This window comes from Calonectris borealis, chromosome 5, assembly GCF_964195595.1.
Source record: "Calonectris borealis chromosome 5, bCalBor7.hap1.2, whole genome shotgun sequence".
NCBI classification, from domain to species: Eukaryota; Metazoa; Chordata; class Aves; order Procellariiformes; family Procellariidae; genus Calonectris; species Calonectris borealis.
The window spans coordinates 18,996,428-19,010,779 of record NC_134316.1 but is presented as its reverse complement, the minus strand read 5'-3'; the positions used below and the strand labels follow the sequence as shown (position 1 = coordinate 19,010,779).

At 38.9% G+C, this 14,352-nt stretch overlaps 1 protein-coding gene across 1 annotated transcript in view; it reads right to left on the bottom strand.

The window, feature by feature from the left end:
• Positions 1-14,352, bottom strand: part of CCDC88C (coiled-coil domain containing 88C) — a 103,685-nt gene that overhangs the window by 39,472 nt on the left and 49,861 nt on the right. Inside the window, exons 6-12 of the mRNA XM_075151255.1 lie at positions 13,320-13,403; positions 11,833-11,973; positions 10,910-11,094; positions 10,240-10,321; positions 9,629-9,787; positions 3,589-3,735; positions 2,006-2,150 (exon numbers count right to left, since the gene is read on the bottom strand). Of these exons, the coding sequence (XP_075007356.1) occupies positions 2,006-2,150; positions 3,589-3,735; positions 9,629-9,787; positions 10,240-10,321; positions 10,910-11,094; positions 11,833-11,973; positions 13,320-13,403 (943 nt within the window). The remainder of the gene's footprint in view (positions 1-2,005; positions 2,151-3,588; positions 3,736-9,628; positions 9,788-10,239; positions 10,322-10,909; positions 11,095-11,832; positions 11,974-13,319; positions 13,404-14,352) is intronic.

The following is a 14,352-nucleotide window of genomic DNA, read 5'->3' as shown; positions in this document are numbered from 1 at the left end:
TTTCACATGGAGTAATTGCTACCCTTCACCTTAAAACCACATTTCGTATAAGAAACTGACTTTAAATTGTCTTTAAGTCTCAGAAAATTATCCACTGCTGCTGAATAACCAGCACTAGTACCTACAGCACACTGAGTACTTTAGAACTGGCAAGTTTCTGAGCATGGTAAAATCCCATTTGTCTCTTTTATGGAGCATCACCTGGAGAGTTTTGGTCAAATGAAGACTCGAATAGTAAATATTAACTAAATACTCCAGATGAGTTCTGTCCAGAAGCAAAGCCCATCTAAATGACTTTTTCCCATGCTTATTTTTAAAATTATTTTGAATAAAAATATTCCAAACTGCCAGGTAAAATCTTCTGCTATCTGCCACCCTTGCAGACTCAACTTGAAATCCAGGAACTGGAGGTTTTCCAAAAGAGCTTTGCAGACTGACTCTATTTTTACAAATAAGCTGCATTCAGAACAGCAACATACATTGAAATGGAATTTCTTAAAGAGAATTATTGTAAAAGTAGGACAGCACTTCCGTGAAATAATTTAAAGTTTCAAAGTTTAATGTTCTTAGTTTTTTTGAAATCAGGCTTCCTTCACTAATTTTTTTTTCCTACTGAATACAAAAGATTACTGATGTTCTCAGTTCCTCTGACTCTCTTTTTCTTTGGTTAATCAGAGAGGTTCTGGAGCTCCAGTGCTGAAACGCTAAGCATCAGTGCAGTGAAGGAATCTCATCTTTTTTCATTAGTTTTAAACCACTCTGTAGAGCAAATTTTTAAAGTTATGTTTGACATAAATGAATAAATAAGAGATAAAATAAAACTAGCATCCTTCCTTCTATTATATCACTAGTGAAACCAAATCAGGAAGGAGGCAAAACTTGCTATATGAAACAAGCCAGAAAATTAGATAGTTTTACATTTTCCTGAAATACTCTTCATCAAAATTTGTAACTTTTGAGAGAACTGTGTTTCTTCTCCACTGACTAATATAATAAGCAATATCCTTGATTACATATAAGGAGGAACAGAGTACCATTCACTTCTCAGGCTAAGGTAAACCTGCTTTGCAAGATTATTAATTAAAAGTAACAATTAATTAGCTGTTAATCTTAGTAAAGATAACTCAGATCCTAGGTAGCAAGTAGATTTAAAACTTGGTGTCAGGCACACATTCAGTTATTTTACAAAACAAAGCTATTCTTCTAGACAGCTTTACTAAAAACTGAACATCTGCTTACTCTAATTTATTCCTTTGTCTTCAAGTTAAACTGTTCCTGGTACACAAAGCTAAACATGCAAGTCTTAGCAGAATCAGGTGAGTAATCAATAAAAGCTGCACATTGAACTGCATGAAATAGCTTATATTTCCCAAGTTCAATTTAGCATTGTTATTTAGGCTGGTATTATAGACAGAATGAATGTTAGACACAGAAACCAATGCTAAAACCTGACTAGTGAAGGAAGCATTAGTTATGTCTGTGATAGTTATGGAAATCAAATCAACCATTCAAAAAAAATAATCAGCCAGTTATTTTAACTGTACACATTTTTCAGTATCTAGTAAAAATAAATGACTTCAGCATACACTACTTCCTGGGACTTAAAGACTGGCTAATTGTCTGTACTAATTGTACTAAAGAATACTAAAGCTCACAGATGCCTCCCAGCCATTCAGTTAGAAATATCCAGTGTTTGGTGTGACATTTTTGCTGTGTCATTTATAAAGCTTTCTCTTTTTTTGTAATTTTTATCATTTTACTTAAAAGTCACTCTCTCAGTGACAAACAAAATAAAAGGAAAACATTTTAATGCTTTCAAAAGAAAGTGAAAGAAAGTAGAAGGAATACATTTTAGAAATTCAAAAAACTAAGTACAAAGTCAAGTGGTTGAATGGGGGAAGTTCACCAAGCTTGGACTCAACTTCTGTTCTCGTCTCCGTCAACCAACCTGCCTACTCTGAAAGAGACCACAAACACAACAACAGCTACCTCAGGTGGTACTCACTATCTGCAAGATCTGTGCTTTTAGACAGTTGTTCTAGTTCCCAGCCTAGGTGTGCAGACTCATTCATGCTCTGTTTCTGTGCAATCTCCAAGACCATGTTCTCCTCCAGCAGCTCTTCAATTCTCTTCTTGTCTGTGTCCCGGTCCTGTGCAAGACAAGCATGAACGAAAATACATATTCAGCTTATCCGAAAGATTATTCTGTCAGTTGAACTGCTACAAGCACAACACATGTTAAGGGTAGAAGAATCTCCTATTGAAATACATGTAGAGCATTAAATGTTTGCTGTGGGCTACCATACGTGCCACAGAACGCAGTGCAGAGACACCCAACTGGCCCTGTTTAGAGTCAGCTCAGGTCCATGATACACTTGGAGGGAGGGTGACTGGAGTGAGAACATACTGGGTGATGACAGGGCCAGTACAAGCCAGGGCTAGTAAGGCAGGCTGGATTCAAGCTGTCTCCAGAGCTAAACTCTTCAAAAACACGTGGCATCACGCACTGACACACTGGAGACTCTGCAGATATAACCTTGAATTCTACCTAGCTTCTTCAACTCATCACGTCAAATTTGGATCCAGTCATATGGATCGGCAAGCAACATCTGCCTTATAATTTGGGTTTTAAAATATCCAGAAAACAGATCTGGAAAATGAATCTACCCTTGCTTCTTGTGATTATTTCAGCCATTTGCATTTGTGGGAGCTGCAGTCGTGCCTCAGAGGGTCCCAAATTTTCAGGAAGCATTACCCAAAAATTCGTCAAGTCACCCAGAAAAGCATCATTCAAAATCAGCCACTTTGGAAAAGCTGGAGCATGACATGACCCTTATAATGCTCTGAATCAGTCATTAAACATAACTCCACACAGCACCCTCAACATCTTTGTTTCCAACAGACCCTATTGGAAACCCCATACAGTTAAATCCCTGTGCAGTTAAACCCACAAGAATTCAAAACACAGAGGGATAAGAGGAGAACTGTTAAGTAAAATAGAAGAGATGGAAGACTATTTATTATTTCTAGTGGGATTATAAAATCCAATGTTGCTTTTTGTTTGTAGGCAATAATCTGCCACTTCTTATGTTTCCTTGTCTATGAAGCAATAAGCTACGTCTCTGATTTACACAGAAATAAATTTTGGAATTTTGTGTCTTTTACAGTGATAATGGATTCTTAAAGTCACTGTAATGGCTGGGGGTTTTGTTTCCAACAAGAAAGATCATTTACTACAGTAGATTTCATTTCCTATATGTAAGGGATTTCTACTTAACGGACAGATTTTTAACAACTCCGTTATCAATATGTATGAAAGCAATCTGTATTTTAGAATTACTGCCATTGCAGTACCTTCTTGCATAAAATTAAATTCATCAGTCTCACACAAAGTAGCATTGGCAATATTTACACTGTTAACATTATAGTATTTCAAGAATTCATGTACATAAAGTTCAAACTAAAGACCTCTTCAAAAGCACTGTTGATTTATTTGCCTGTCTCCACTGGTTTCTGTGACATGAATCTGTGACCTAGCATAAAAACAGAAGTTCAAAAAATTAGCATAATGAAAAAGAGAAGGCATACCAGCTCTACATCATGAAGTTTGGATTTCAGCTGCAAATTTTCCTTCTCTAATTCATGCAGTTTATCACCACGAGCTCTTGCCATTGTTAGCTGTTCTTCTAGCATGGCCTTTGTTTCAATTAAGATGATGTTGTCCTCTCTTAACTCCTAGGGAGAAAAAGCAACAAGCCTAATCTCTTTACATAAACTGACTTTTCAAAGACCAGGTGACTTTTCATAAACTGACATTGCAAAAACACAAGAAAGAAATTTGACATGTTTCTCCGTTTCATAAAAAAGTTTTACCGGCTATTTTAATGGGAGATTATACTATGTTTAGCTATCTGTGTCATTAAAACAAGTAACTCTTCCTATTGTTTTTTCCTGAATTTTAGAAGTTCAATGGAGTTCCTTGTGCTTTATATGAGGCTAGATCAAGAGGTGCACCAAGGAGACTCAAGACACAGAAGAGCAACTGTTCAATCCCAATTCCACTGTTACAATACCATTTCCTCAGACAACTCACTGTAGTCCCCAGTTTCAAAATAGATTATATTTATTTACTTTCAGGGGATGGTATAGTGTATTCAAAGCACGTTCGTGAGCACTATCCATCAATATATACTATGTCCATATTCCTGTTTCAGTACATTCAGTACACTTACATGTAAATGTCTGTTTAATAAAGTTTATTTCTCTCTCATGAACAGAATTTTAATTCATTTAAACAAGAGAAGTTGTTTTACACTTATCACTTAACACACCCCACCCCATGCCCAATAAACACATGAGCATTAACTGCACAAGCCATGTTGCTTATCCATTACAGCTTTTGGATCTGTTTGTACTGAGTAAAAGTTTAACTTATTATTCTGCTGTAGCCACAGCATTAGAACAAAGTTAATTATACTGCACTCCGAACGTTCCTTGCAAAGCAACAAATGAAACTCTCTGCCTTCAAGTATCTTATCTCCAGAAACATGAAATGTCCAAAGCATAAAATCCGGCCATGTATTCTTGGTCATGTTTTAAACACATTTGTTAAATTATGTCTTATTTCAACTTATATAAAAACTTATAGCTTTTACTCTTGTTGATCCTCAGGTAACTCTTGAGTTAGAGACAGAATTTTCTATGGCAGGAACGTATCAGCATTTAAAAGTTTAAATGGATACAGGACAGACGTTTGCCCAGACAAGCGACAATGGGGCAAGAAGCAGATTATTTGATTCTCTAAATAAATTTTCTTTTGTCTTTCTTTGCTTTCCTCCCTCCTCCCCCCATGCCTTCCCCTGCTCCAACGAAATAAGCAAAACCAGAAAATGTGCACACAGGCAGGGTGAAATGCTTATGGCTTGACAAGTTTAATCCCGGACAACCATTTTCAAAATGTGAAGTCTCTGCTGACATCAGTGTTCGTGTCTGCTCTCTCAGACCACAAACATCCAAACCAAGTAGATTCCTGAAAGATCACCAAGCATGAGCAAATTACTTTCACTGCTGAAACAGCAACTACCTTCTCATTATTGGGAGTAGAATCAGCCTTAAGAAGCCTTATGTGGCTCAGTTATTTAAAAAACAAGAAGAAAAAAGGAAAAAAAAAAAGAAAAAAAGAAGATAGCTGTAAAACACAAGTTAAGAGTGTCTGATGACACGTACCCCCCTTGCCTTTTGATACTACAGGGGGCCATGATTTAATAGCCTCATATAGCAAGTAATCTTAGTTGCTGCATCTTGGCTGTAGATGGCATAATATGTAAAGTCTACCTTATGCAGTACCATATTGCCCTTTATCTCTCAGTGGGTCAGCTACCAACTTGCAAAATATGAGAGGAAAAATTTCGCTACTACAGTAGCATTAAAAAGAATGTTAGTGCTTGTGAAGTGGTTCAACTACCGCAATTAAAATGTCTGAGTATGTGAGTAACTAAAATAATAATACTGAAACACTAATTTTATAGAACCAGCATTTTGGGCCAAGTCTCATCTAACAGAGTCACTTCAGGGTGGGCAAACTAAAAAGGCTGACACTAAACAGATGACAGACCAGAGGAAATACATGACACAAAAGATGCTGGGTGTCATGTCAGCTGCCAGAATACCTGTAATGAAACAGCAACATGCCAAGAGTTTACTTTGCTAGATCATCACACTCAATCTGGACCACAGCCCTAAGAAGTAAGGTGGTGTCTGACCTCAAACACATGGCCCCAGAACTATCCCCAAAACTGCCTACCAAGCAGGAACGAGTTATTTTAGTGTCTCATGAAGAGCCAAGCTACGTGCCAAGTACATACACATATCCAGGCTCTGGTACAAACCACATATCACTGGGTGCTGCAATATATGGAAGACTGAAGCACTTTCCGTCAAGCACCCAGGAGGGGCGGACATGTCAGTTCAAAGCAGTTCTGATGAAATCTTAAATTAATAACCTGGTGGAAATGCCTGCTGTGGCGAGGTCAACATTGCTCACTGGTGTACCCATGATCTGAGGTTGTCTTAATATTGAAAAGTTCATATAATTTAAATAATTACTCCATGGGAGCTTTGTAGAGTTGTATCTCAAGGCCTGGAAGGTAAACCTGTCCTAACTAAAACACGTCAGCACTAACATCTCCCAGAAGTCGCTGGGATAACATAGTTGACCTAAAAATGTGTCTAGCTACAAATCGCACTTGTTAGACAATCAGTAGGTGGTGGTCATGGGGTGGTGGTGCTTCCACTGGAATTAAGGTTTATTTTTTCTTTAATTAACAAACCCACCAACATTATTTTTTAACTATGAGTTTATTTTTAAATTGACAGCAAAAACAGTTGGCTGTGGATTTTTTTTTTAAATTTATTAGGCAAGGGATTAAAAAAACCCCTTTGTTTTATATCACTTAAATTGTGATGGTTTAATATCCAACATATATAATTCTGCTTTTGTAATTTCTAAAATAAATTACATATTGTGGTTTGATCCTGTATCACTGTCCCTTGAAATAGCTTTAGGAATGTGCATTGTGTACTCATATGGTTACAATTAACTCTGGGAGTAAGTGGTTGCACAATCAGGGTGTGTTGCTACTGGAAAACATTTTCAGAAACTAAAGTAGCAATCAGATTGTTTAAATCTGAAACTAGAGAATTTGCACACACATCCAGACCTAGTTATTAAACAGAGTTTAAACCCCTCCCTTCTGGCATTTCAGTAGCTGCCCCTACTGAGCCATGACACAGTTAACATCTTGTGACAATCAAACATTGCCTTGGACAGCTATATGAAAACATACAAGAGATACTTTTGGTTTTTTTAAACATTCACAGAAATTCCTCCCATCGTCCCGCATGGAAATGTGATTGCGGTGAGAAGGAGGAAGAATGGGCAAGGCAGACTCCCTGGCCTCAGAAAATAATCTGATCGCCTGGAGCAGCACAAGGTTCAATGGAGAGGAATGCCAGAGGGAAGCTTTACATTGGAGAGAAGCACCTCCTTGGAGGAAGCCCTGCATTAAGCCTGCTCCTCCACATTCACACTTATGACCTCATTAAGCCACCCCAGCAGGAAGGTCTCCAGAGCATATTCATCTCCATGTCTCTTGAACGATGGTCAAATTAAAATGTCATTTCTGAACAACTTTGTCAAGACATACAGAGAAGGAAAACAACACACATGCCTAAACGTGTTACGTTCACATAGAGAAAGACTTGCTCCTTTTGCACTCCTTCTGCAATAGCTCCTTAAATCTCTTCCTGCTGCCACTGCTGATTTGTATTATGTGCTCTCAGAAACTACTTGTAAGCTTGCTCGCAATTCTTAAAGCTTGTCATGGTATCATACACAGAGCACATTCTGTATTTTTTGCTCAAACTACCAAATGTGTATGTGAACTACAAGGAAAAGATTTTTAAGTGCCCATTTAATAGCTTTCTGCATTAATGCATAAAGGTAAACCCACTTTTTCTTCTCACTTACTGATTTGTAAGCCAAACAGTTTTTGAGGGAGTGGGTGGAATCTGAGCAGACACTGAACTGACTCCAGCCACTAACCCTTCTTTTGGAGGGGCGGAGAACTTGAGACAGGTAAGACAGAAAACTGAGGGACCGTGGAAAGTTGGATACTGGCTACAATGCACAGTCTTTGTGCTACTCCATAACCATAAAAAAAAAAGACAGAATAGTTCCCTATGGAATCCTCTGAATGTATCAGCATGAAACCAGCGGAGTTTGCCCAATGCTGCCACTGCTCAACACTGGCAATCCATGGCTGTACCAAGACTTGATCAATGATGGAAGAGGGAGTGGTGAGAATGTGAAATACTCTGGCTATTCTAGACCACAGAGCAGCCTGCAGACAGCTGCACAATCCTGCCATATATTAGAAGAGCTCAGCCCCTACAGCAGCAACAACTTTTGCTAGAGGCCACGCTGCGGCCCAGAATTGGAAAAGTGCCACGTGGATGGGAAATATTCTTTGTCCCACTACTGTATTTCAGGGAGGTATCCCTGGAGAGCCAACGCTCATCTCTGACGTTCAATACTTTCACCAAAAACTGGCAGGGTGGAAGAAGGAGTGAGGAAAGTTGGAACAAATTCGAAACTGAAGTGGAGGTCTCTTTACTGAATGATATGTTAAGCAAGATTAGCATGCAGACAGCAGAGCAGGGATCTGCTAGCTCTAGGACAAGCAAGGAGGCTGAGAACTCAAGAACAGAAATAGCTACTCCCATGATCTAGATGAAGACAAGACTAAAAAACTCCTCTCCTAGCTCTGGGTAAATTATCCAAGCAGCAAGTAGAAGCTAAGTGACTCCAGTGCACAGCCAAAAGGGAAATGCCAGAATGCCATGCTGATAGCTAGTGTGCCAGGTTAATGCACGACTGATTTGCCAGCTTGAGGGAGGAAAACAGAGAGAGCGCTAGAGCTTCATACTTCCTAATGTAAACTGGGAATTACTGAGAGGAAAGACAGGCTTTTGTAGTCTATTACTACATTTAATAACCATCTATTTTAGTGAACCTATTCATAAGAAGCAGCAGCTAGCTGGCCCCTTAGGTTAGAGAGGGAAAAAAATCACCTACTAAGTAGAGTTTATAGAGCAGAAATAAGGTGTGTTCTCAGCCAGAGGCCTGGCAAATGCGAATTTCAACATCACTCTTCTACCTCAGACCTGGGATTTTATCTAATTATAGTGAGGTTGTCAATTTCTGAACCTGCAAGTGTTCAGCAAGTCTGGATATTCATTTGACTTCAGCTGAAGTATTACGTTTGTGGATTATTGAGAATTTAGGTAAGAATGGCTCAAAGAACTGAAAGGACAGAAAATAAGAGCAGTCTGACCTAAATTTAAGGTCAGCCATTCTGTGAGCAATGAGTTTGTCTTGATGATCTCCAAGGTCCTTTCCAAACTAAGATAATTAATAATTCTAGGATGGACATAGATGCAGGTGACTAAGCTGTGTAACTGGCATTACTACTGGAACAAAGTTATACATTTCTCATTGACATACCCTACTCAGGGCACTAGGGAAGATTTTCTCTCTACTACGAGCAACAGTTGCAAAAAGGGGTAGCTAGAATTCATCATCTGAGGTCATGCTTAAAAATGTCCATCCATTTTAATAACAGTTGCATCTGCTACAAACACCTAAGGAAAAACACCCAAACATTCATTTAGCTAATATATACATGACATTTAAAGTGTTGGTCAAAGGAACAACTCTGAAACATAGGCATTTTACCTAAGTAAATTTTCAAGGCTAGACTAAAGGTCTTGATTCTCTAGAAGAACCGTCCAGAAAAGATCTATCCTACTTAGCCACATAATGCTGAACTAAGCAGAGTTTATTAAAACTAATGGGTATTTATTTTTTGTGTGCACCAAGTCCTTCTTGCCACTGAAAGAAGTTTTAACGTTGCTAAGTCAGTAACTATGATGTATGTTACGAAATTTCCACTTGCACTGATGTTCTGCTACAGTCAGTTCAACGACAAATGACACATGAACTGGTAACATAACAAAAGCCAAACATTAAAAGATTACTCAGTAAGTCTTTCTCCCAATTTTCACTTGCCTCCATCCGAGCTTTGTAAAAATCCACATCATGAAGTTTCTCTTTGCACCGAACAAGTTCCATCTCAAGTCTCTCCACACGGTTTGCCCTCTCTCTCAGAGAGTCGAGCTCATCTCTGTATGCTCGGGCAGAGCGAGCATCTGAGGCCAGGTGGATATTCTGTGAGAATTGAGGAATAAACAGGGAGAAAAATCTTAATTAATACTTGAAAGCATGTTCTTTAAACTTTATTTTTATTTATTTACTTATTTTAAGCATAGGCAAATAGCATTCCCCTGGTTCAGGAGTAAGAGAATTCTCCTAATTAGCCAGTAAATTCTCTACAAGACAGGGAGGCTCTTCAGCCTCTTGGGACTCTGACATTTCTAATGCCTGATGCTGCATAAGCTTCAGGCGTTACCAGGCTATTTGCAAGCTAAACAGATGAAACTGCTCTCACCAGTTAAGTGGAAAGCGTAGCATTGCTATGCCATAGCCATAATCGTCAAACAGCTTGCTGGAGTAACTTGCTTTCTTCATTAAAAAATAGGCATAGTAGTATTTTTAGCCTCACACCGAAAGAGGCTTTTTTAAATAGGGAAGACTGTCACAGTAAAACAAGCTCATCTTACCTCTTGTTTTATTTTTTGCAGCTCTAGGGTGAGCTGCTCAACTTCATGTTTAGAATCTACAAGCTGCTCAGACTTCTCTTCCCTGAAAAGGATTAGAAAAATCTTAGTAAGAATTTTTTTTTTTTCCCCTGAAACAATATTGATTATATGGACATGACTGGGAATCCGGAAAGGAAGGTAGAAATCTCCTAGCATATTCTGAACATAGACCCTCTTTGTCATGACAGCTTCATAAAAGTGAGAGGTTTTTTCTTATGATACCATACACATACCATGGATCTGAGTTTGCAACTCTATTTTTATATTAAGTACCTCTGTTTAAATCTCATTGGTCTACTGCTGTCATAGCTAGCTTCACTGGCCTCTGGACTTCCCACTCGTAACTAAAAAGTGCAGCTAGCAGTTGGCATTGTGAAGAGGGGAAGAGAGAGATGAGACAAAAAGAAAAATGGAAGTAGCCATCACTCTGTGTTTAAAGACCAGTTAAGAAAGAAGAAAGATGGAACACCCGTACTAGCCTCCTACTGCTATGGATAAAAAATTTGAAAGATGCGATTCTGAGAGTTCCCATGGAGGCCAGTGTACCGAAGCCGACAAGCAACTGCATTTTTAGGATGCACAAGACTTAATATAGAAGTCTCTCTAGAAGCACAAATCACCGGTGACTCACAGCTCCTGCCGGATTCTTCTCAATTTAGCCTTGGTGTCTGCCAGCTCAACTGCAAGGTGCTGCTTGTCTTCATTAGAAAGAGGGCTGGCTGGGTTTGGTGAAGAATCTGGACTTGGTGCTTTCAGAGGACTTAGTGGTTGCTGAGACTGCAGATAATCTCTCTCTTGAGTGAGATCTACAATGACCTGGAAATACAGAGAAGTACGTAGTGTCAAGAAGTATGTAGTGTCAAGAGATAAACAGTATAATTATACATTGTTTTTCAAGTATCTAAAAATTATTTATAAATGTAGAAAATTATTAGGCTGGCATTATACAGAATTCAAGTGATAGCCTGGAAGGAAGGTTACACAGAGGAGGAAAGGAATCTCCACTATGCTCAGACCACTAAAACATTCCTCTTCCAATGCTCAAAATAAGCAGTCTATTTTGCTTGGAGAATTCATAAAAACCTGTAACAACTAACAGTTTTAACTAACACAATCCCAGTCAAAAGCATGACAGAAAATTAACAGGTTAAAGAAGGGGAGAAGCCTCTTCCAGAGATCTGAAGGGAAAGGAACTGATGAGTTAGCAACAGATAGGGCCATCCTCACTAGCCCTTTTCTCCAGCTAGAGAAAAGCTGGAACCCATGGTGGTAGATACCAATGGAGAGACAGGCAACCAATCAAAGATGAATGATTGAGCAGAGACAAAAATCTCAAGACAAAGTCAAAACTTCTTTACCAATCATTTCACCACACCTTAGTGTTCGCGTGAGAATCAATGGAAAAGTCAAAATCTTTCTACGGATTTCCAGAGATGTAGTAGAAAGGTGCAGAAGAAACAGAAACCCAGTGCACAAACAAGACACAAGAGAAGGAATGGAGCCTGCATCTGCTACTTCACAGTAGCTCTATATGGGAGAGATAAGTCATCGTACTTCTGTGCATTCATCTCTCTCATCAATGAGTCTCTTGAGGTGGAAAACCATATTCCTGGAGAGAGACTCTAGTTCTTCTGGTGCCATATCTGGGAGCTCCAGCCACTGCAAGTCGAAGACATTCTCCTGGTTGTGAGTCACCTAGGAACAGGAACAAAAAAATTGTCTTTCCACTGGTTGATTTGTAAATTTGTTTGCTGTATATGCTGCATCCCTCAGGTTCTTCTACTGATCAATTAAAAAACATATCACATTTCACAACAAACAGCTTGTAAATAACAAACACAGCTACCTTAACTGTAACACTACCCAGCAATTTCTAGTATTTAGATTTTTTTTGTAATTATTAAGGCTGATTTTTAAAAGTGATCAGATACATATTATGATCAATAGCACTTGTTCTTGCATATTACAAGTATGCAACTGTCTTACTGCAAGCACTGAGGGGGTCACCACAGGGATTTGACGGGACTGATCCCACACTGAACAGTTAGGCTGGTGTCTCACTGAGAAGCAGCCCTGCTTTCAATGAATTTGCAGCTGATACAGCTGGGAGGAGCTGCCTTTAGCAGAAATGTCTCTGATTGCTGCTAGCAGTGTACCTTTCAACTGCTACCTTACCCAAACTGATTTCCTCTGAATCATTTAGCAGAAATGTCACGCAAGTCTCACAAGCTCAGTTAAAGACTGTTCCTGCTTTTGCCATAACCATGCACTTAGTTCATCATGATTTTTTTTAAAAGCGGAACTATTTTTTTAAGTGTTAAGAAAAAAGTTCCTGTCTTAGACTTCCACTATTTGTTCCTCAGATCTGAGCGTACCAGGCTTTCTACACCTGCACACACTGACACCCAGCCGCAGCCAGTGCCCGCTGCCAGCGAGGCGCACCCAGCAGGGACCGTTTCCACATGGCTCTCCTTTGGGTTTCCAAAGCAAGCTGGCTCCTAAAGCCTACCTGTATTCCTTCCTTCTACAGAAACTTCAGAAGTCCAAGAATACTCATCATTGGATCAAAATTCTCTTTAAAAACAGAGTATATGTCCAATTTCAGCTGCAAAGTACACTTTTCAAGACCATATGAGCTCAGAGGCCGCTGTCCGAAGCAAGCCACTGTGTCTCACCTACCACAGGACTTGGAGTAAGTGCCTATACCATTGCTGCAAGGGGCACTGCAGCTCCTAAGCCACACATGCTTTTTGGAGAAACTACACATGCATCCTTATAACAATTCTTTCTACAGAACCTATAACTGGCAAGCAAGGCATTTACCACTGCATCTCTTTAAAAGACCACTGAGCCAAGTAATGTTCCCAGCGCCTATCGTTTTCATCTTATAATTTGACTGCAGTAACATTAAAACTTTTTTCTGGTGAAGTTCATGAATCCATTATGAAATTCCAAGCATTAAAATTTCATAGCAAAAAAACCCTGTTAAGTCAAGGAAGGGAGAAATAAAAAGTCAAAATAGACAATACTGAGAGTCCCACCTCCTGAATGTGTGACACAATGGCAGCTTGGGTTTCAATATCCAGTTGTTTTATTCTTTCAATAAACTCCTCTTTTCTTTCACACTGTTAAAAGAAAATACACTCTAAAACAGTGCTACATACCTTAAAACTTACTGCACCATTTTTCATTTAAATAAAAAAAATCCCCACATTGCTAACAACAAAATGTTCAAGATCTACACTTTGTCACACCAGAAGGTATAACACTGCATTGTTCCACATGGAGCATGAACCAAATTATGCATTAAATTATTTAAACTCTTTACAGTCAGTACAATTAAGGCTAAGTTAAATGGCTGGTTTTGCTCTTTAAAAACAAGTTCAACATGCAATGAGATCAAGAGGTGGGCAACAGCCAGAGGAAATCATCACAGCTTCATTAATGGAGCTGCACAAACCTACATTTACATTGCATCATTTAACCTGTCTGCTTCACTGTTTGCATTTTGCTTGGTTTTGGCAATTAAAAGAGATGCATCACTTCAGATACTATTCACATCAATACATAATGTTGCTTGTTGGACTAAATCAACATGTGCTTTAGACAAAAAATGGGGTTGGGAAACATTCTGGATAAAAATGACTGACATTTCAGACGAACAGACTTCAGTAAATCTTTTTACTTAAGGCTTTAAAAGAAGCAGACATCTGCTATCTGTATATCTGTGATTGTACACTAACAACATTATTGCCTTCTTGTAACCCTGCATTGTGGAGAAGTTAAGCATTACTTAAAACTTTTTTGAACTCATTTACAGTGTCCTTTTGGCACCTGGTTCCAAATCTCAACCTTTCCTTTTACTGGGAAGAACCTCAGACCTGTAAATGGGACAGAGGATGCACAGCACCTTGTCAAATCAGATCTTTACTCTTTGTGCTGCAATACAACACTGAGATAGTTCAGACAGCTTTACCCTGACATAATTGACTTGACGTAGTTGAGCAGCGTAAGTGTCCTAAGGCATGACAAAAACACCAGACAGACCTACAAACAAGGTCAATTATAAGCAAA